The 22,835-nt window shown below is 41.6% G+C and overlaps 1 protein-coding gene across 1 annotated transcript in view; it reads right to left on the reverse strand.

Annotated features, from left to right (window-relative positions):
- The window catches only part of SP140L (SP140 nuclear body protein like), a 55,886-nt gene that overhangs the window by 1,847 nt on the left and 31,204 nt on the right, over positions 1-22,835 (reverse strand). Inside the window, exons 7-16 of the mRNA XM_030917135.1 lie at positions 18,006-18,071; positions 16,261-16,341; positions 12,916-12,990; positions 11,533-11,637; positions 9,322-9,464; positions 8,089-8,136; positions 4,729-4,767; positions 1,266-1,381; positions 453-561; positions 73-150 (exon numbers count right to left, since the gene is read on the reverse strand). Coding sequence (XP_030772995.1) covers positions 73-150; positions 453-561; positions 1,266-1,381; positions 4,729-4,767; positions 8,089-8,136; positions 9,322-9,464; positions 11,533-11,637; positions 12,916-12,990; positions 16,261-16,341; positions 18,006-18,071 — 860 coding nt within the window. The remainder of the gene's footprint in view (positions 1-72; positions 151-452; positions 562-1,265; positions 1,382-4,728; positions 4,768-8,088; positions 8,137-9,321; positions 9,465-11,532; positions 11,638-12,915; positions 12,991-16,260; positions 16,342-18,005; positions 18,072-22,835) is intronic.

The raw sequence follows: 22,835 nt of genomic DNA on the forward strand, positions 1-22,835 counted from the left end.
CTCACGAGGGCCCATTTCAGGGTCAGGTAATGTCATGGCAGCCTGTAATCAAGGGTTGCTGTTTTTACTTACATAATAATAGTATGGAATCTTGGCAAAAAAGGAGCTCTCAGAACAGCAATAGACTTTCAAGAGGAGGAACTCACATTTCTGCAAAAGAAAGAGGCCGTAAATGAAAAGCAGCTTGGAGAGAATGAGCCCACATGCATGAGACAGAGCACACGACTCACACCCTTCTTCTACAAGTTTCTCTAACATGCATGGCTCTTGGAAACAGACATGTCATGGCTGAGTTATTTTTTGTGCAAACAAGTTGTGGTCTTCTATCAGTGTGATTGAGGTGTGGCTCGGAAGAGCAGGCTCCTTTTGGTGCATTCCCCTGACCCTGCGCTTGTTCATGGTGCTCACGTGTGAGGGGAAAGGAGAAGGCTTGGGGTTTGCATCTGACTTACCAACTGTTCCTGTGGACACATCTGCCTCTCCAGGACCTCAGATTCCTGACAACACTGTTGGCTTCCTGAAGACTCCTTCATCCTGCAGAAGATGCAACTCCACGGGGTCCTGAGAGATTGGACATGGGTGAGCAGAGGGCAGGGACCCTGGAAATGGCCACCGTTCCTGTGGCTGCCACTGTCTTCCTTCAGGAATGGCTGATGGGCTCAGTCATGGGAGGGAGGGGAACACTTCCCAGAGTATGCAGGATTCACACATGGGATCTCCAGCCCTTGGCTTTTCCCTCACATCAGTGGTAGCAGCAGGCAGGAAGCCTGAGGAAGGTGGTGTCACCGTGAGTGTGGACTCTCCTTTCCCTGTCTGAGCTGCTGGGAGCACAAGCAGCCCTGCCTGCCAGGCCTGAGTTTCAGAAACTGGGCTTTCAGCTCCAGGGACCTCGGGCCTCCATCAGCCCAATGAGACCGTGCTGCCTGTCTTGTATGAATCAGCACAAAGTACAAACAACTGGTGTTTCTTTTCCTCAATCCCCTGGCACAGGAGACTCTCCTGCAAAACTTGAAGGAAAGGACAATACCAGCATGTAGGCAAAGGGTCCCCAGCACTGGCCGCAGCATATCAGAGGCGGGTCCCTGAGAGCACAGAGAACACGAACCTCCTGCTGCCAGCGCCTTCTGATCACAGGGCTGGGTCCCAGTACCCGACGAACCTGCTCCTTCCCCATCTAGACACAAGTGGGCGCTCTGCTGGAGAGTGCGCTTGGCAGGCGGAAGGTCCCTTAAAGGAGGAAGGAGAGGCACCTGCATGTCACTCACCTCTCAGGTTCCACAGGGGCGATGTGACAGTTCTCATGAAAGACTCTTGAACAAGTGTCACAACAGAACAGCTCCCCTCCGTCCCGGCACACCTCACACTCATCCAAGTTTCTCATCTAGAAGGTAAAACAGTGTCCATGTCACTGGGAACCACAAGATTCAGGAAGGCCACCCCTCTGGGCATCTAGAACACACTGCCTATGTGTGAGCCTGTGTGGACAGGCGTACGCTTCTCCCTGGGATATGAAGGAAAAGCATGGCGTGGAGATTTCAGAACAAATCCTGGTCTGCAGTGAAGTTCAGGAGGCAGGGGTATGTGTCAGAATAAAAACGTTTTCCTTATAAAACCAAAGGTTGTAACGCAGAAAGACTAGCAACAAAGCAAGATGGTGATTTTATAGGAATCTGAATAATTGTATTATGCTGCAGATAAAACCAGGTTTTGAAATAAAGTGTTAAATCCATTTGCCTATGCCACAAATCAACTGGTGAAAAGGAGACTCAGAGAATTACATATGATAGAATAAGCCTCTGAGATATCATCACATGCCGTATTCTTGGCCATAAGTTCCCCATGAGTTGAAGAGAGGGCCTAGTTAGGGGTTCCTAGGCTGTGGATTCTGTGCCTAGAGGGCTGTGCACCTACCTCTGAGTGGGAAGGACCATGAGTACAGATGACCAGGTGGGTCACAGGGGGCACATAGAGCTCTTTGGCTCTGGGAGTCTGGCAGAAGATCTCCCATGACTTAGCTAATTTGGATTGTAAGGTGCAAAGATGTCATCTCTAATGACCAAGGACCATGGTAACAGCATCATACAGTGTTGAAGATGGAGGCCCTCTCCTCATTTCCTGGGCCCATAAAAGAGCTGGTGCTTTGTTCTATGAAAAGAATGGGAAATCAACTAGTTCTCCATTTCTCACCAGTCTCAATATATGAGACCTTTAGCTAGATTTAATTTGATTTAGTGAAGTTAAAATATGATAGTATTTGCATCCACGTGTTGTGGAGCAAATCCCAGTCATTAAAAACCAACAGAATTTATGGAACAAATATAGAGACCAATATGTAGAGGCTGTATTGTAGACAAATGCATGTGTATTCATGACAAAGAACCGGTCTGTGACTGAGCCCTTTGTCGTTCAAGGGAAAAGTGCTGTAAGGACTAAAATTAGAGTTCAATATTATGGACATCTGTTAACACTGGGAGGGCCTAGAATGGTCTATCTACAAGTTCTCCCCTGGCTCTGCTCCTGTAGATAAGGTTTCCTACCAATACTTCTAAGTTGATAGGAAGCAGATCAAGAGGACTGCTTGCACCTTCTGCTTATTTTTGAATAGCTGATTTCATTTCCCTGCCAGCCATGGAATTATTCAAACAAGCCAGTCACACTTTCCCTCTGGAAGCAGGGGACAACCCATCATCCACAGCCACTGGCTGTTTCCACTGTTCCTGAGCACAGACCCCATGTGGCCCTGTGTGGAGTGCCTACAGGGCTCTTTCTGCTGCTACTTCTACTTTTATATTTTGCCCAGCTCTCTAAATTCATTTCAGCTCTAGGTTAGGTGAAATCCTTCTCCTGTGATCTGGATTTTCAGGTTTCTCAGTGAGGATATGTGCTCACAGGTGGACTTTTTTCCTCTCACACTTTGAGAACTGTGTTTTGGCTGTCTCACAGAGTTTGCAGTGGCAAACCACTTCTTTCAAAGGGTCTGTGAATTCCTTATTTTGCTGGAATGTTCCTGTGGTGGTTCTTGTAGCAAAAGTTCACGATGTGAGTCTCAACATGCTGTTCTGTCTGTCTGAGTTGGAGGTGGAAGTTGGTCTTGCCTCCGATCTGCCTTTTTTCCCCCCAAATCTGTATCTTTTCAAGAAGAGATTTGATTTCTCTGGTTCTTTGGTTGTTGGTCTGGCTGTACATTAGACTCGTCTCAGGAGAGTGTATAAAATGCTAATGTCCTGAACCCAGCACCAGGGATTCTGAATCACTGGGTCAGGGCTGAGGTGTAGCCACTGGTATTCTTCTTTAGGTGACAGAATAGGTAATTCTATGTATCAGCATCATCTGGGGACCTTTAAAAAATTCTAATGTTCAAGTCATACATAGTCCAGATTGATTAATTTAGAATTTCCCTAGAAGTGGGATCCAGGCAACAATATTTTTTAAAGCTCTTCAGGTGACTCCAGGATGCGGGATAGTTTGAGATTCAACCTGAGCAAAGTCTGGGTATGGAGGCATGGGTATATTATAAGTCAATGTTGTTATTGGCCTTGGAAAAATTATTAATAGCGGTGACCATACCTTTGCTGGAACTGTTTTCCTCTTTTTCCCACAGACATCTGCCTGTGGGCTGTGAGACATAAACCTCCATGTCAAGCTCATACAAAATCAGCCACACAAACACTGACCTCCAGGACCGTTTTAACTGTTCATGGGTCCCTGAGTTGGCTGGGCATCAAAATCAGTGTGGATAAGAACTAAATCTTGTTGGAGGATTGCTTTGGATGTAAGGTGTGTATAAAACTATTTGAGCATCCCTCCTCAGTTAAGTATTATGTGTCAGTATTATTGCATGATATTCTATGTGAGTGCTGCCTCCTGGAGTTGTGCAAGAAAGTGACCTTACCTAAAACTGACATCTCACTGCAATGAAAAGGAGCAAACCAGAATTTCATTTAGAGAAAGAACTCATCCATGATTTCAGCAGAACCCAAAGCAGGCAGCCATATAGCAAGTAGAGAATGGATGGGGCCCATGGGATCAGAAAGTTTGTATAGTACTGAGCACCAGATAAGGAGTTGAGTTAAAATGCCTCAGGATTTACTAGGTCGTGATGGTTTCAGTCCTAACCAGCTCATCAGCCTAATGGCTTCCCTAAGACTGGTCATAGGGGTTCTATAAAGGACCTCTTGTCCTATATGTACTCCTTTACAGGACTAATGACAGACTCCACACCTTAAACATAAGAGCTTGGCATGCTCTGTTCCTTCTGGCTGATGCTTAAGATGATCTTCAGCTCTACCTGCACCTTGGAGTGCATTTTTGGGACTTCCCCTTTCATCCATACCCCCTACTTGAGAATGCGTTATCCTCTCACATTTACTCCTTCCCCCTAGTCACCAGGCCAGCCCTACCCATTACCACTTCAAGCTGTGTCTAAAGAGACCTCAGTGGTCTAGAGCTCAGCCTCCCATACTCATTATCCAAGGGAATAAGGAAATAAGAACATTGGAAGGTTTCTACTGAAACAGATGGAAAGGGTGCTTTCACACTGAGACATCCAAGGCCCAGGCACATCTACCTGGCTTGCGTGATGCAACTGGTATTCTTTGCTCATCACACACAGCAACATACTCCAACTGAGACTGAACATGCTTCAGGGAACAGCAGTCATGGTACAGAACATGTCCCTGGAGAAAGGAGTGGAATATTCTGGGGTCATAGCTCAGAATTTGTACTTACACAAGGGTCCACTGAGCTATTGTGAGACTTCAGTATTCTCTGTTGAAAAAACAGAAAGATTGATTTACGATACTGAAGGCATTGTTTCCATCTATCACTTACTTAAATTTAAGTAGTCATCTTTGAAGGAATTCAGGAACCAGTTGTAAAAAAATAGTTGGGAGGAGAAGGCCAGTAGGCTGGGGTGACCCCAGTGCTTTAATTTCCTATGTAAGCAAACTGAAACCTGATGTAAACAGTAAAATGAAACTAGAGACTTTACCGACTAGAATCTGCCATCGACCTCTAATTAGCATCGTTCTGTGATAATCCATTAAATATAGTTTCTCTGACTTATTCCTGTGTTGGCCTCACTGTCTGGGCTGCTGCAGCAGAGCTCTCTGAACCTCTTCTTGTTCTGAGCGCTGCCCAGTTCATGAATCACTCTTTGCTCCAATAAATGCTATTAAATTTATTTTGTCTAAAATTTTATTTTTTAAACAGTCTTCCCTTTCCCTCATATCTGATTTTTTGGACCTATATATCTACTGAGGGAAGAAAAAGTCCCCAAGTACTACTGTTCAGCCCAGTGCAAATCCCATTCCCTGCAGGGAGTCTGGACCTAGTTCGCACAGGCCAAGTCAGAGAAGCTCTACTTGTCCTCTTACTCCAACGGGCCCTCAGGCATATTTCCTAAACTTGGCCTTTGTGTCATCCCACCCAGAACAGCTGCAATAATAATCAGGCTGAGAACTTATCCGCCACAGCCTCCAGGTACCACAGGGCCCAGAGTCCTGGAGGCCATGCAAGTATCCCAGAGAAGAAAAACACTGCTTTCTGCAGCTCCCCTAGGGACACAGCCCTGGTGATAAAATGTCTCCAAGGTCCTCTGTGTTGCAGCTCTTCTTCCTGAGAGTTTCCCACTCTCCCTTCTATACAAAGCACAAGAAGATGTCAGGCTGACTGACTGTCTTTTAAGAGGTAACCCACTAGATTTATTTAGATTGTTTTTGGATATCCATTGCAGGAGTTGGCACCTTTCCCTTCTGGGATACAGGCAGCCTCAGCTTTTGTCTCTAGCCTAGGATACAGAGGCTACAAACAAGTGTGATCCAAAGCACAAGCACCTGAGAAGTGACCTTGTCACTGACTGCCTCTCTAACTAGCATAGAATCTCCTACCCACCCATTTGTAATTCATCCATGTTTACAATAAAATTGAAACAATCTTCTTCTTTTTTTTCTTTTTTTTTTGAGACAGTTTCACTGTCACCCAGGCTGGAGTGCCATGATGAAATCACAGCTTACTACAGCCTCGACCTCCCAGGCTCAAGTGATCCTCCCATATCAGTCTCCTGAGTAGGTGGGACTACAGGTGTGCACCACAATGCCTGGGTATTTTTTTTTTTTTTGGTAGAGATGGTATCTCATGATGTGTCCAGGTTGGTCTTAAATTCCTGAGCTCAAGTCATCCTCCCATCTCAGCCTTTCAAATTGCTGGCATTATAGGCTTGAGTCATCATGCCTGGCCTGAAATGATTTTTGAGGTCGATCTTCTGTAATGGCCTTTGGAATTTAGTATGTGCTTGATAAGTATATGTTGAATGGGTGAATAAATGAATATTGTTTCAAGAGTTCAAGATCAGCCCAACATGGCAAAACCCCGTCTCCACTAAAAATACAAATAATTAGCCAGGTGTGGTGGTGGGCACCTGTAATCCCAGCTACTCGGGGGGGCTGAGGCAGGAGAATCGCTTGAACCCCGGAGGTGGAGGGTGCAGTGAGCTGAGATCGTACCACTGCATTCCAGACTGAATGACAAGAATGAAACTCTGTCTCAAAAAAAAAAAAAAATTACTAGAGTCTCTTAAGCAAGCATTAGCATACAACGATTATTCTGGGTGAGTATATCAGATTGTTTTACACCTCAGCTGCCACCAAAAGGTTTATGTGGCCCTTATCATGAGCCTGAGCAGAGACACTATCATGTGGCACTGATAGTGACACTGAAGTTTCCAGAAGCCAAATGGCTCTGCCAGCAAGAGAAGCTCTGAGAGGCACAGAGGACCCATGGAGTTTGTAATGGATCCTGGATCTGCCACTTAGGGGACCTCTGTTCTCCCCACGAGGAGACACAACATATAGAGGCAACTGTAGCTTGTTGCTGCTAAGTGTTGCACCCCAGAAGAGGGGGAGAGTCGGTTGGTTGGAAATTGCCAGTTCATTTGGGTCATCCAGACTGAGTTACTCTTGGCACCTGGGGAAAGGTAGAGATGCTGGTCTTTCGTGTACTCACTGAAAAGGTGACATAATAGTTTCCCTTCAGGAAACCCAGTGAATGAAATATCTCAGTGGCTGAGAATTCAAATCAGCCAGTATATCAGATAAGGTAAAGGCCAGGATCTCAGGTTCCCAGTGGAATATGAAGCCCAGTGGCTAGCTATGTGTGAGCTGTTTTAGAAGTCTGTGAATGTGTTAAATGCACATTTCTACCTGAAGTGCATAAGGATGATATTTTTCTCTTCCCTCTCCTCAGGTTCTCATTCATACTCAGTCTTGGAAAAACCATCACCTTGTCCTGAATCTGCACTGCACTTAACCTATTTATTTGTCATGTTCTTTAAGTGAAGGGAAAATCACTTTCACAGATAAAAAGCAGGTCTGCACAGTCTTTCTGGTAGAGCCAAAGAGGTGGCATCAACATAAAAGGTTTTCCTGGTCAGCCCCTCCTATAAAATACATTCTCCTCTAGAGATCTTCCTCCCCAATGGCACCATCTTGACGAAGGGAAATAATTTCCCGTTGAGAAAGAATTCTGTGTATCTGTGTGTACATTTTTTTTTGAAGGTGAAAGAGGATGTGAAAGATCGGAAAAGAAATATTCTTTTTATTACCTATTCCATGAAATAATATATGGTTTCATATATGTCTCAAGTGACTGTGAGGAAACGTTGGCTCTATCAATTTCACAAAAGTTAGAAAACAGTAACATCAATGGAAAAAATCTGATTTTTTGTTGGAGATGATACTCTCATCTTATTATGAAATATTTTTATGTATTCCATGACCATGTTGGATTTTCCAACTTCGACACTCTTAGAACATCTGCATCTGTTGCTAAAACACATTCAGGAGGTTTGTTTTGATGGCTCCTCAGCATCTCCATCTGATACAGTTTAATCCAAAGAGGACCTAGCTTTATAATACACATAGTACTCAAAGTAGCAACTCTGAAGGCATGTATAAAAAAATTTAAACGTGGGTAGTGGAGAAGGTGAAAGCTTAATTATAATTACCCAATTGGAGACTCCATAAAATAAGATATCATACATATTAAATTAGTTATGTGACAAGAATCTGTAGAAAATTATGTAATAATCACCTTTTTGTTCCTGTAATGTATTTTTGGAGGATTAGGTAGAGATCCTTCCTGAAACATAAAAAGACCAAGATTCATAGTCAGCCTGAGTTTCTGTTTTGTGAGTCTGGCATTTCCAACCTCTTCCCAAATACTTCTACCTGAGTGTTCCACTGCCAGCTCAAACCCAAGGTGTCTAATGAGAAACCATCTCCCTCTCTTCACCTGTGCTTCTAGACTCCAATCAACAGAAGCCAGAAAATCATTTTCAGGACCATTTTCCCTTCTCTTGTGCTTCTTTCCTACGTCCTAAGAGATTTTCATTCATAATCTCATACCATCTATCACCTGTCTTCCAGTTCCACCAGTGCCACTCCCAGCTGGAGTCCCTACACGAGAGCTATCCAAGCAGCACCCACTTATTGCATGCTACTGGGTGTCAGTCACTCTGATCAATCTTGGGTACATGGAGATGGGAAAACCTAAAGAGATCTACAGACAAAAAGCACTCACAGAAGGATAAACATAAACAGTGAAAAGAGGGCATTAGTAGGGGGCTCAGGAACCCTGGGAAGGGAGGACTTATGGCTAGGTCAGTGAATATTTAAGGAAGAGGGTAACATTTGAGCTAAGCATTCTAGACTGAGTATAGGTTTGCTAGCAGGGGAAACAGTGAAGACATTTCAAAACCCCATTGCTGTCTAAAATACTGTTTTAAATGTCATTTCCAATCTCAGAAGATTTCGCCAATTCCTTGTTATCTCAATTACAGATTTGAGTTACTTAGCCTGGCATTAAAGCGCTCCACAAACAACCTCAGTTGCTGAATTGTGCCTTATTGTACACAACCTATCTACCTAAATCCACAGGTCTGTTAATAGTTTTACTATGGTTCTTGTTTTAATGCCATTCTGGTTTTCAGGTCATTCTTTCTCTGAAGTGTCTTCTTGCTCTGCCTGACTGTCGACTCTCTTCTTTTTCTCAGTGCACAAAATTGTCTGCATGCACCCTAGTCAGAATGACCCTTTCCTCCTCCAAGCTGCTGCATCTATCCTGATGGAGCCCCTGTACAACATCAATGTGTTGCACTGTAGTGTGGTTATGGATATGGGGTCCCTCTCTCCTGAGTGAGAGGATAAACTCACTGGCATCAAGGATTTAGCTATAACCTAACAAATATTTGGTGAATAAACAGTCTCCTCATTATTAGGGAACAACAGGAAGGGGCACAGGTCTGGCGCCTTGTCATTGGAATACCTTCATCAGCCTTTGTAGGGGCCACCCACCACAGCGCACACTCAGCTTCCAGTTCTTTGATCTTGCGTAGCCTCCTTTGGCTTCAAATTCTGCGGGGGTGAACCAATTTCCATCCTCAGTCTGTATACACTTCAAGAAGCTTCCTGTAAGACCAGGGTAAGTTGATCCTGAGCCATCTTTGTTCCCAGGGCTCAGACTGTGGCCACTCACCACATTGTATCTAGAACCACCCAATTTCTGATCAAGATCAATAGCAGGAGGGTCTGGCCTTCCCTCTCAGACTTCAGAGGCCTCAAATCCAGCCTGAAAGTCCCCTCTAAGGATATTTCCTGGTGGGGATGCACATTTCTTTGACCTTCATCCATGAAGAAAGTGATGGTTGTCAACAAGAGCAACCTTTTAAGCATTTCAAAAGCACTTACAGAATGAAAAACAAGTAATTCTGAAAGATGAGAGGATTCTAACTTGCTTTTGAATTCTGAGGGTAGAGGCCAGGCCTGAGTCTGCAGATGGCTCTGGGGGCAACGTGGAGGCAGAATCCTTAGGTAGGGGTGCAGTCTGAGATGAGTGCCCTGTGGCTCAGGAGGCCGCCCCAGCAACATGTGCACCTTTTATTACAACATTTTTCATTCAGTTTTAGGGCATTATTGAACAGAGATTTTCTCATCTGTGCAATCATGGGTAGCTGATATTAAAAAATAACTGTGAAATGTTACCTAATAGAAAATTTAAGTTATATATAAAAGATAGTCAATCCCATCAGCTATTAGGGAAATGCAAAGCAAAACCACAGTAGATACCACATCACACCCACTAGTATGATCACAATTTAAAAAGACAGACAATAACAAGTGTTGGTGAGTGTGTAGAGAAATGGGAGCCTTCACGCATTTCTGGTGGGAATATAGAATAATGCAGCCACTGTGGAAGACACTTTGGTGTTTCCTCAATAAGTTAAGAATAGAAGGACCATTGGACTCAGCAATTCCTCTCTTGAATATACACTCCAAAGAACCAAAATATGTTCACACCAAATTTGTTACACAAATGTTCAAAATAGCATTATTTATAACAGCCAAAGAGTGAAAATAACCCAAGTTGATGAATGGATACACAAAATGTGGTATATCTATACAATGAAATATACGATTTATCAGTAAAAGAAATGAAGTACCAATACATTCAATATGAATGAACTTTGAAAACATCATGCTTATTAAAAGCAGCCAGTCATGAAGGGAGATGTATTATAGGATTCCATTTGTAGAAAATGCCTAGAATAAGCAAATCTATAGAGCAGAAAATAGATGAGCAGCTGCTTAGGGCTGGGCATTGGGGCGAGGTGGGAATGGGCATTGACTGCTAATTGACGTGAGGTTTTCTTTAGTAAAGGACAAATTGTTCTAAAATGAGATGATAATAACGGCTGTACAATCCTGTGAAAATACAAAAAAAATCATTAATTGGTATACTCTAAGTGGTGAGTTACGTGATATGTGAACTGTATTTCAGTTAAGCTGTTTTAAAAAAGTCACAATGAAAACATTTATATTAATTGGTGCTCAAAGAACCAAATTAAGAGAGGCCTGAGATGAAGGCCATTCTGATAGATGATTTTGACAAAGTTTTATAATTTTCAATTGCAAAATATTTCACGTTAATATGTAAATTAATTCTCACAGCTACATCGTGAGGCAGGTTTTTCATTATTGTTCCCTCTCTTGGATGAGAACTTTCACATTCAGAAAGGTCCCCTTCTCTATTCAGAATGGAACAGTCACCCCTGCACAGCCAAGGCTGGAGCTCAGGCTTCCTAATGTTAAAGCCTGTGATCATCACTCTAAGCCAAGCACCCTGCCCTGGTGATGGCACTCCAGAAGGGAGAGAGAATATGAAGGTCGAGGTTGAAGGCCTCTTCCCTTTTCTGTCTGATTCAAAGTAAAATATGTGACATTTTCCATCTGCGGATTGACGTTCCTGAGCTTCTCTTTGGTTCTTTGGGCAAACCCTGGACACTCCATGTGCGAGTGAGCATCTAATGGGTGTGATTTCTTAAAGTCTGAAAATGTCATCTTAGAAATCCCTTCCTCCTTCCCTCAAGCCAAACTGGGGCCAAACTCCTTGAATGATGTGTAATTCACATGATAATTCCCCACTACTTGTGATGCCTTCAGATAGGAGCTGCAAATTAAAGAAGACCATGAAACTCACCTTGTTTCAATTTCTCCTTATGTAAAATTCCCTTCACCCCACCACAGGTCACCGGAAGTAAAGGAGCCTGAAAATCCACAGTTTCATCTTTGTGCTTTCTTGAAGCTGAAAGAGAGGATTTCTTCATCATGTCTCACTTTGCAAAAGCACATCCCCCCTCCCCACTGAGGTAAATCCTACGAAGGCACAAAGACTACTTAAGAAATTCTATTCCATAAATCTCTAGAGTTTCAAAGTCTTTCTTCCAAGTGGCATTTTTGATCCATAATTACAGAATGTCTACCCCAATTTCACCTTTCAAATGTCATACAAAATATTGGAGAAATTAGACTTCAGTAAAACTGTTTTAACTTCCAATGTAGTAAGCTCCACTGATTCTTATATGACAGTGAAACATACAGTTGTTGTCATTGGTTTGATGGGCGCTCTCCAGCTATGCTGTTTTGCTGCAGTTAGGTAGCCAGAGATGAAGCTGGAGACCATAATCAGTCTCCCATTTGAGCACTGCCTGGTCAAGGAGGGAGAGGCTAATGATGAGATAACCTAATGGAGACGGCGCCTGTCTTCTACTTTTATTCTCTGCTTTGCTCCATTTTCTCCTCCTATCAGCTTTCTCTACAGCTGAGAAAGGAGCTCAGGGAGCTCTAGAATAATCTGAAAATTGTACGGAGCAGGGAGTGGGGAACTGGGAACCTGATACCACAGAAGTAGGTGTGAAAGTTTTTCAAAGAAAAACTCCAGGAGGATGAGCAGCGAATCCTGCCCTTCCAAACAGAGGACTGGAGGCCATGATGGGCAGGGGGAGTGGTCCTTGGTCCTGGGACTGGTTTTGAAAAGGGCAGACTATTTAGACTGAGATGGACTAATAAGAAGGGTGGTTGGCCTAATTCACCCTTTAGCTGCCCAGATGAGGAAACCAAGGCAAAGAAGGCCAAATGGTCAGCACAAGACCACACAGTCAAAGATTTAAAAAAAAAAAAGCCAAAAAGCCTTAGGACACAGATCTCTAACCACAACTCTGGTTCAACCTTAGTGTGCAACCTGTGGCATTCTGTGTAGCCAGAGGAAGGTCAGCTAAATCACTTATGGGTTATACCCTTTATACAGCAATGGGCTATCTTCAGCCTTGAAATTTATCATTTCAGGGGAAGTAGCAGTTTAGTGGCCCCTGAGCCCCCGGGGTCTGATTGTAGATCAGTCACCAACTTACTTCCTTTTTTCCTTGACACCTTTTGGAAAATGACTTAATAGGATACATTTCTCAATAGTTAGTACAGCTTCATAAAACAATTAAGGAAATAGGTTTATTACTGAAAATACAGCATAAAGCACAGGAAATTAGATGTTTAGTTATTGAAAGTGCATTCCTCTTTTCTTTTTTACCTCTCGATCGGACCCTTTTCTGTGGAGCTCTGTCACTGTGAGTGAAGCGGGTTCCAGGTTTGCTTCTCTTTCTCCCTGAGAAAATAGAATAATACAATCACAGTCACAAACGAGCAACTGTATTAAACATATTGCTGCTTTTCAAAAATTCCATTTAAATGTAACTTTCCAAAAGCCAGTTTAATGTATAAATAAAAAGATTTAAACCCTTACCTTTAAGGTATGAAGAATTAGATAGCTAATATTAGGTTTACTTTATATTTCATTTTCCTATTCTTATATTAGGAAAAAAACTAATTGAAATCAGTAGTCCACGTATAGCTCAAGCAACAGTATAAATACTTCATTCTATATTTTGAAGGTTCATTTCATATTTTGAAGGTTCTTTTCATATTTCATTTCAAATATATATATTTGAAAAATATATATGGCATATAATACATGTTAAACACTTACATATCCACTAATTTATTTAATCTTTGCAAGATCAAAATGATGATTACTGTCATTACAGAGACTAAAATATTCAGAGAAAATTGAGACAAAACTACAAAATTAAGTGAAGGCATTTGGGTTTCTCTTAGCAGAGACAAAAATAAATGGCAGTTCTGTGAGTTAAGGGAAACCCTATTAGGTGTTCCATAGGTGAGATGTATGCTGCACATACCACATGGAGGGAAGATATTCGTACATTTGTGCTGAAAGTAAGAGTAAATGTGACCAGGGCTTTGTCCACATGGCTTTGGAAAAAAGAAATATTAGAATCTAAGAAACTAATCAGAAGAAAGTTAACCATGAGGAATGGGTAGAATTGAGACTTCCACAGCCTTCATTCCAAATGGTAATTAAGGATTGACATGGCAGACGCTGCAGCCGACGAGGTTCTCCCGTGTGCACGTTAATTGGCTGTGGGTGTGCATCTCAAGGTTTACTATCGTTCAAATGTGTTTTATTTTCCAAGGCAGGAAAGCAAAATGTTCCTTCCTTCTTGTGTTGAATGTCCACCATCCAGTGACCACCATCTGGGGGTGCTGGTCAGGGTCATGTAGACCCCGTGGAGAAATATTTTCCAACCTACTTATTCCTAAGTGCTCTAACCTCTAAGCATATTATGAGCATATTAGGCCAGCAAAGTGGAAAAGACCAATCAGACCCAAAGTGGACCTATGGCTTGGTAATATAATTCCACTTTCTGGTCTTCAGACTACACACTTACTGATCAGGTTTTTACCCATTTAAGACCCAAATGGCCCAAGGGACCAATATTGATAATTACAGACATCTTATCCCAAGATCAAACAAGTTTCATATTTACAAGTTGTCATTCTGTTAATATTCAACCAAGATAATAGGTGCTCAAAGAAGAGCTTTAGGAGAGTTTAATAAACTTGTATAGGGAGGTAGGAGGCTTGTATAGTAACAGCCAAGGGCTAAGAAAAACTACTAAAGAGGTGGAAATGTGGTTCTCCATGAGGCATATTAATCTTTTTCCTCCATCTTGCTGCCTGCCTCTGGAAGATGAGGTTTCCGGGCAATAGAACATCAGCCACACAGGTGTGGTTCCCTGAGATCCCCTCTTCTCCCACGGAAGATGCCAAGGGGACTCTGGAAGGCCAGGACATCTCCAGGTGTCTCCTCTTCACTGCTTCATTCCTCCCTCCTCTCTGAGGGTCCACGCTTACCGTACAGTGAGAATAGATCCAGATGTTATATTCTTGCTGCTCTTTTCCCTCCTATACTCCAGCCAGGCTTGGCACTAGAGCTCTGGCAACAACCTTGGACAGTCCAGGTAATACAGAGTTATTTCGTCCTTTCTCTCTATCTGTTTCTGTCTGGTTACATCTTTTCTGGGACTAGTGGGTGTGTCAGATTTAGCTTTCATTGCATTTGTTTAGGCCTCATATTTTTAGGGAGAAAAAGGAAACACCATGAAGTCTACTCTAGTCTATGGAACTCTTGGTACAGAACAATCTGGAGCTTAAATACAGCAAATTCATAATACAGCACTACTGTGTTTTGCTCTCAGAATCGAGTGGCTGAACAAGGCAGGATTCAAATATTATTGTGTCCCTGGCTGTAATACCCATTTAACAACACTGAAACCCTATCACAAGCCCTAATAAATACTATGGTGGCCAGAATATAATTTAAAGTTATTTTAAAATAATTGTTATGGTTGGTGTTAATTAGCCTCTAGAAAGAAGCGTGACAGAGTTTTCAATTTCCTCCTGCTTTCTCAAAATTTCACTTCAAGTCCCAACGGTTGGGAACAATCCAGTAAGTACCAAGTAGAATGACCAATTGTCCCGGTCTGTCCAGGGCAAAGGGGACGCCCAGGACATGAGAGTTTCACTGGCAAAACTGAGAAAATCCCAAGCAAGTAGGTTGAGTTGATCACCGAAGTTTCAAGCACCTACATCCTAATACAATGCACCAGTCCACCTATGCGACCATAGAAGGAGTTGGTGGAACTGATGATGCCAGGTTCAGCCCTTCACTCACATCCAGGTTGTAGAAGTAAACCTCTATTTCTTTCAAAATAAGTCAAGATGTGATGCCTGACCCCTCCCCTTCCCTTGCAGGGGAGTTGATGAAAGCATCTCATGGAAGAAAGAGCTAGTGATTGTGCATCAACCACTTGCAATGTCATTTCACGGCTGCACCTGTCAGGCAAGACACTTCCACACTCTGATCTCACCGCTCTCTCTCACCTCCCCAGTCCTGGATGGGACCAAGCCAACAGCTATGGAGTGGGGGTAGGGCCAAGAGAGAATAAGAGAAGACACTGACCATGTCACCCCCAACTATACATGTTCCAGACTAAGGCTTGCCCAGTCTAAAGGAGGGAAGGTGCTTTAAATGCTGTAAACTGGGGAGGACATTGGAGTTTTAATACTTGGTCAGAAAGACTCTCAACTACTGAAAGGAGACTCTTACTGTGAAAAGGGAGCAGGAAAGTGACAGGGCTTGCTCAGGACAGGAAATAACTCATCTAGGAAGAAGACTTGAAAGGGCAGTGAGAGAATAAACCTGTATTCTGCTTACAATTTACCAGGTCTAGCCATTTTCATTAGCCAATGATTTAAGGCAAAGGAATTTCCAGGAAAATCAGATAAAACACAGAGGAAAACAACTTTAGAACCTAGAGAGATAAGATCTATGGTATGAATACAATAAACTTACAAGCCTGGCTTCTAATGGGTTTGCTTTTTTTTTTAGATTTCACAGCTCTAAAATTGACTAAGTTTGACTAGTAAATAATAAAGGTTCTAGGCTCCTCAAAACCTCAACAACATTTGCATTGACCTGAAGGGCAAATGAAAAGTGGTACAAACTTTATCTTACCACTGATCTTGGAAAGGCCTTGCAGATTCACTTTTGCCTTCTCTTCCTTAGGGATCAGCTGGCCACCGGCTTTGCTGTTATCTGGGGATAGGCAGGGGAAAATGTATTAATAGAACTGGGCAGAACGACAGCTGTCAGGCTGGACCAAACTCAAGTGAGGGAGTCCTGGGTTTCTTCAGACACTCAGACAAGGAACCTCAAGCAGGTGTCCAGAGCATCTTCTGCTTTTGGGAGTGCCGACTTCTAAATTACACACAGGATTTAATTGTACGTTGAAGTCTCTTAGAATTTGTTAGGATAATACACAGAGACTTAAATGAAAATGTTATAATGACTCAGTCCAAATAATTTTTTAATTTGAAAACACTCATTCTTGTTTTTTGTTTGTTTGTTTTGTTTTTTAGAGACAGTCTTTCTCTGTCTCCCAGACTGGAGTGCAGTGGCACAATTTTGACTCACTGCAACCTCTGCCTTTCAGGTTCAAGTGATTCTCATGCCTCAGCCTCCCAAGTAGCTGGGATTACAGGTGCCAGCCACCGCATCCAGCAAATTTTTGTATTTTTAGTAGAGATGGAGTTTCACCATGTTGACCAGGCTGGTCTCGAACTCCAACCTCAAGTGATCCATCCACCTCAGCCTCCCAAAGTGTTGGGATTACAGGCGTGAGCCACCATGCCCGGCTAAACACACCCATTCTTAAAACAAATGCAACTACTTGTTTTTCTTTCCAAACAAAAATGTATATCCACAAACTGGGCAGACACTTAAACTGGCAAGAACAGAACAGAAGATATCTAGGTTGGTGAAAATGAACAATTTTCAATAGGACTCTAAAATCTTACTATATAGATCCACTGATTCAAAACTGAGCATCATTTGGAAAATAAGACTTAGCCTTCATTGACTAGGAGAAAGGAAATCCTTAGACCATAACTAAAATAAATAATATATATAATTATGGAAAATTCAGAAAATAAAATGATCTAAAACATCATCATCTGGAGATAGCCACAGATGAGGATGGCTATCTCCAGATGGTGATTTGTTCAAAAATATTCCCTTAGGTTTTTTTTTTTTTTTGGCATATGTTAACTTTTAAAGAACACTTTTTCATTATAAAGTTTGAATATTTAAAAAATTTTAATATACACTGGTACATTTAAATACCACAAATAAAAATATAAACATCACCTCTATTATACTGACTAAATGTAACCACTGCATATATCTTTATAAATGAACTGCCATTGATTTTTCTATAGCTTTATATCTCTTTATACACACAGATAAATAATTACATATATCTATGTAAGGATTGATAGATACATAAAAACACACTTTCACAAGTATAAATTTCACATAAAGTATGGTTGCATATGCATGTATATATATATATTTTACAGGTGCACACACATACACATACACCTTGCTTTCTTCATTTAGCCCTCTTAAGAACATTTTTCCAAATTAATAAAAATTTCTTGAGCTACTAAAAAAAGCCATGCTGAGGATGATAAGACCTCCCTGTTAACTGTGGGCCTCTGGACTGTTACATGCATGAGAAACCATTTTGTTGAAGCCATTGCATTCTCAGGCCTCTTTGTCACAGCCTGTTAGTCTACATCCTAACTGATACAGGAGGTACAGAACTCTCCTGGCCCTCGGGAACTACAGGCCTTCAAGAATACAATGGGCAGTGCCCTAATAAACTCAAAAGCTGTAACGACTTCACTTTGCCTGCTTACCATGTTGTTGGAATTTTTTCTGTGTTCTGCTTTTTATTCTGGTCCAGGAATGCCCCTTCTTTCTTTCTTCAAACAAAAGAGAATAAACTTAATTATGCAGAGGTATAAATATAATTCTCTGAGCTTTATATGCTAGTATACACAAGATTTTTTTTTCATACTTTGGTCCACAGGAATGGGGCAAAATTCTTTATGATCTGTGCAGTAGTGTGGCAGTTGAGTACAGAGTTCTATTTTAATTCTTCATGAGCCTTGTGGATCATAGGCTTGGGAGACTATAGGAAATGACCTTCCTTTGAAACAAAATTTTTAATTGAAAATTAACTCTTGCTGGCACCTTAGAGTGAATGATAACTGCTGTTCCATGTTCCTTTTTCAAGTGTTTGTTGAGTAAATGCAAATGTGCAATGAGAAGGCATCCTCCTTGAAGCTGATGATGTTAGAGATAATATTCTGTATTGGAAGTTGGGAGATATTCTGAAATCTGATGTAGTGAGTTTTCATTACGTAATTACATAATCATTATAGAATCCCTATACAACTTCATTAAATAATCTCAGCAGTGCCTCCACACTGTCAGCCCTCCTTCGGCTGCAGAGCAGCTGACTCCAGGAACGCTATTGTGATCCCAGAAACTCATTAGTGTCATGAATCTGGCTGTCTGGACCATTTGCAGTCTGATGTGCCCTTTATCAGAAAAGTGACTCCACAGTGCACTGACTTTCTGACTGTCCCTCATCTCCTCCTGTCCACACACATGGGAGGTTCACTGAAGGAAGCAACCCCTAGAAAGGGATCATCTCCTTCCTGGACAGTGACCAGGACAAAAGTGTGGGGTATTGCAAGTGTTCTGTAGACCTATCGTGAAGATTCAGGATTCTGTTGTGACCATTCCTAGGGATGACGCCTCATTCTTTTCCCTAGAAGCCTGGTGGGCACAGCCTTCTGAGTGCCCAGGGGATTCAGATTTCACTCCAGACACAGCTAATGAAAATGCTTTTGCTCTACTTGTATCTGATTTTGTGGATGGAAGGTCTAAGTGAGAAAAGGAGATGATTAGGAGAGAAAGATGAAGGTGCAGCCACCTGAATGGTACAGACGAATTTTGCAGCAGTGAAGCAAGAGCAAAAATCCCGACATCTAAGGCAGGAACACCTGCAACCCCAGGAGGCAGGGAGGAAGCAGGAGCATTGGTGATATCTGTCTTTCAGAACTACCCTGAATCTTTTGTCCAGAAGGAAAACATCTGCTCCAGTGCTCCCGCCTCTGAGAATGCTGAGTCAGCCTCTCTGCACCAGTCATGAGACAGCAGAGGCTGGGCCCAGGTTCTGAGGTCCAACATAGAATCCTCCAGACATTGTCCCTACCCCTGTTTTCAGTCATTTGTTGGGGCGGGTCGGGGGGCGACTGTTACCTGGTTGGTGTCATGGACAAAATGGATAGAGTGGAAAGACTGTCCTCAAACAATACCCCCACATGCCCACCCTCTCCCCACCCCGACACAACAAACAGAACTAGGATCCCTAAGGCTTACAGTCATCCAGGAGTCACGTGGGAGGCACTGTTTACCTTCCCCCTGACAAATGTACATCCTACTCAGGGAAGCTCAACAATTGTAAACACTTCCCTTCTTCGAGCACCTTGTGTGCTCTGGGGACTGTGCTTCTCGTATGAAAGCCAGGCATTAACTTGCTTCCCTCACATAAGGTGACTTGTACCTTAGAGGTGGTCAGCTGGTCATAAGAGACCTAAAGACCTAAAACATTCACGGTTTATGAAGTGTATGTGTGTGCCTGTGTGTGTGTGTGTGTGTGTGTGTGTGTGTGTGTGTAGAGACAGGGTTCCACTATCTTGCCCAGGCTTGTTTTTGGTGGTTTTGCTTGTTTTTGGACTCCTGGCCTCAAGTGATCCTTCTGCTTTGGTGTCCCAAAGTGCTGAGATAACATGAGTGAGCCAGTGCACCTACACTTGCAATTTGCTCCTACAACATTTAGCAAATCAAATGTATCTGGACCCATGGATCAAATTAATTAAAATGGCTGATGGGGCAGTGTCTTCATGAGGAAATTTACCAGAAGCAAAAATGTGGGAAGAATTTGTTGAGAAGCTATTCTCATTGGCATTTCTGTACTCATGGCGTCAGGGTATAACATCAAGGATGCTAGAATAGCAAGCAGCCTTGGAAGCTAGAGATCATGTAGCCTCCAGATTATAGGGCAAATTTATTCCCTGACCAGTATAAAGTGGAGAACATCTCCCTCCTTAGAAATTTTCCAGAGGAGATGTCCCCAGAGGAGAGTTGCTTAAATTCCAGCTAAGAAGATAATATCTCCCTCAGAGGTAAGGTTTGGGCAGGTTTGCTAGCAGTCCCCGAGCTAGCAAACCCCATGGGTTTCCTCAGTGAAGCATTCCTCCACTGCAGCACACACTTGTGAGTGCAGCATCCACCTGCACCATCCTTTTCATGGGTCCTGAGGGGAAAGAACTGATACATCTACTCTATATCGCAGCAATTTTGCTCCTAGGTATTTAGATAAGAGATATGAAAAAACAGAAAGACTTCTACACGAATGTGCTGAGGAGAGTTTTTATAATAGCAAAAACCCGAAAATACTCGAGGTGATGATCATCAGGAGAATTATAAACAAAATTCAGTATATTCAGACAATGGACACTACTTAGCAATGAAAAGGAACAAATTACTGATACATCCAATGATACAGATGAATCTCAAAAACATGCTGAGTGAAATAAATGTCACAATAAAGAGAACATACTGTAAAACCTTATTTATATAAAGTTTTTTTAAAAACCCAAATTAAGTTATCATGGAAAAACAAAGAGTAGTGATTGCCCTGATGGGTAGCCGGTAGAGATATAACAGAAAGGACATAAGGAACCTTTCCATGGTGATGATCATGTTCTGTATCTTGGTAAACATTTTGATGGTGCAGAAAAATATGGTTATAAGAACTCATCAAATGGTACTCTTCATACTTGTGCATTTCATTGTAAATTTTATCTTATAAAAGAACTTTAGTTAATGATATGCAGGCAGAAGTATTTGAGGGGGAAGGGTGCAGATGTCTGCAACCTTGAAATGTTTCAAACTTGACCATGGGTTATGGAGTGGATAAAAAAATGTATGTCTGGATAGTGATACGGTTTGTCTGTGTCCCCACTCGAATCTCATGTTGAATTGTAGCTCCCGTAATTTTCACGTGTTGTGGGAGGGACCCAGTGGGAGATAAAATTGAATCATGGGGGCGGCTTCCCCCATACTGTTCTCATGGTAGTGAACAAGTCTCACAAGATCTGATGGTTTTATAAAGGAAACCCCTTTCACTTGGTTTTCACTCTCTTTTTGCCTGCTGCCATGTAAGATGTGCCTTTCACCTTCCGCCATGTTTGTGAAGCCTCCCCAGTCACATGGAACTGTGAGTCCATTAAACTTCCTTTATTTTTCCTTATAAATCACCCAGTCTTGGGTATGTCTTTATTAGCAGTGTGAAAATGGACTAATACAGATAGAAAAGTGACAAAGCAGGAATGATACAATGTTAATTGTGAATCTACATGAAAGTATATTGGTGTTTAGTATACAATTCTCCCAAGTCTTCCGCACGCTTAAAATTTTCATGATTAAATATTGGGGAAAAAAGCTTTTAGAGAGAAAGGACAGAATATTAAACAAGAAGTTATAGTTACGATAAAAGAATGATTTTTTATTAGCCATACTATAGATTCCAGAAGATAATGTAGTGATCACTTTACTATACTGAGAATAAATAAATATCAATGCAGAATTTTTAACCTAGCTAAACATTTCTATCAAAAAAAAGACAAATTTGTACATACAACACTTAGAGAATTTACCACTTAGAGATCACTCACTGGAAAAAACAAATAATTTACTTCAGCTAGACAAAAAGTGAAACCAAAGGAAAAGAACAATGGTGAGTGTGTAAAATGATTTTAAAAAATTGATTTAAGTAAATATCAACTGCAAAAATAATAGTTTCAAAATTTATAGTCAAACATTGAATATTAAACAACAATAGGCAAATGGTAGAGAGAGGGTATTAAATTGGTAGTGAAACCATTACAAGATCCTTGTCATCTTTGGTGATTGGGGCATGATTAATAAGATTACAGAAATTTTGTCTTTAATTTCCAAACCAGCAGGGAGAAAAGGGAGAATGTAGACGATTGTATCAATCCTTCAGAAAGCAGGAAAGAGACACAAAAAACACAAACAGAGTGGTCAACACTACCACAGAAGATATAGGTCCATATATATCTGGAATCACAATAAATGAAAACAAATAAAAAATCATTAAAAAGCTAAGATTATCAGATAAAATTGCAAAAGCTAAGAGCTGTTACAAGAGACATAAAACAAAGCTGCACAAGATGGCTTAACATAGAGTAAAAAATATGAAAAAAGTAAAAAAGTTTTTATAACAACATTGGCACTTGGCAAAAGAGATTTTAAGGCAAAAGCATTAATAAGGATAAAGCAGAATGCTGTATAATGATAAAAGAAATCCACTAAGAAGTTATAAAGTCATTACTAGCCTCAGAATATTTAAAGTACAGGAACAAAATAAGGAGGAATTGGCAAATATACAACCATGTGTGAGAATTTAACATGTTTCTATACAAATTTGATGGAGGAAATAAATTACTATGAACCCAAATTTAAACAACAAAGCTGTGCTTGATAAAGATGTGCATGGAGTGAAGCCAGAACCAACAGATAGTTCAAATGTACATTATTCTCAAGTGGCACAGAACATTTACAAATAATGACCACACATTAGGATGCAA

The sequence above is a fragment of the Rhinopithecus roxellana genome, chromosome 14 (genome assembly GCF_007565055.1).
Source record: "Rhinopithecus roxellana isolate Shanxi Qingling chromosome 14, ASM756505v1, whole genome shotgun sequence".
NCBI lineage: Eukaryota > Metazoa > Chordata > Mammalia > Primates > Cercopithecidae > Rhinopithecus > Rhinopithecus roxellana.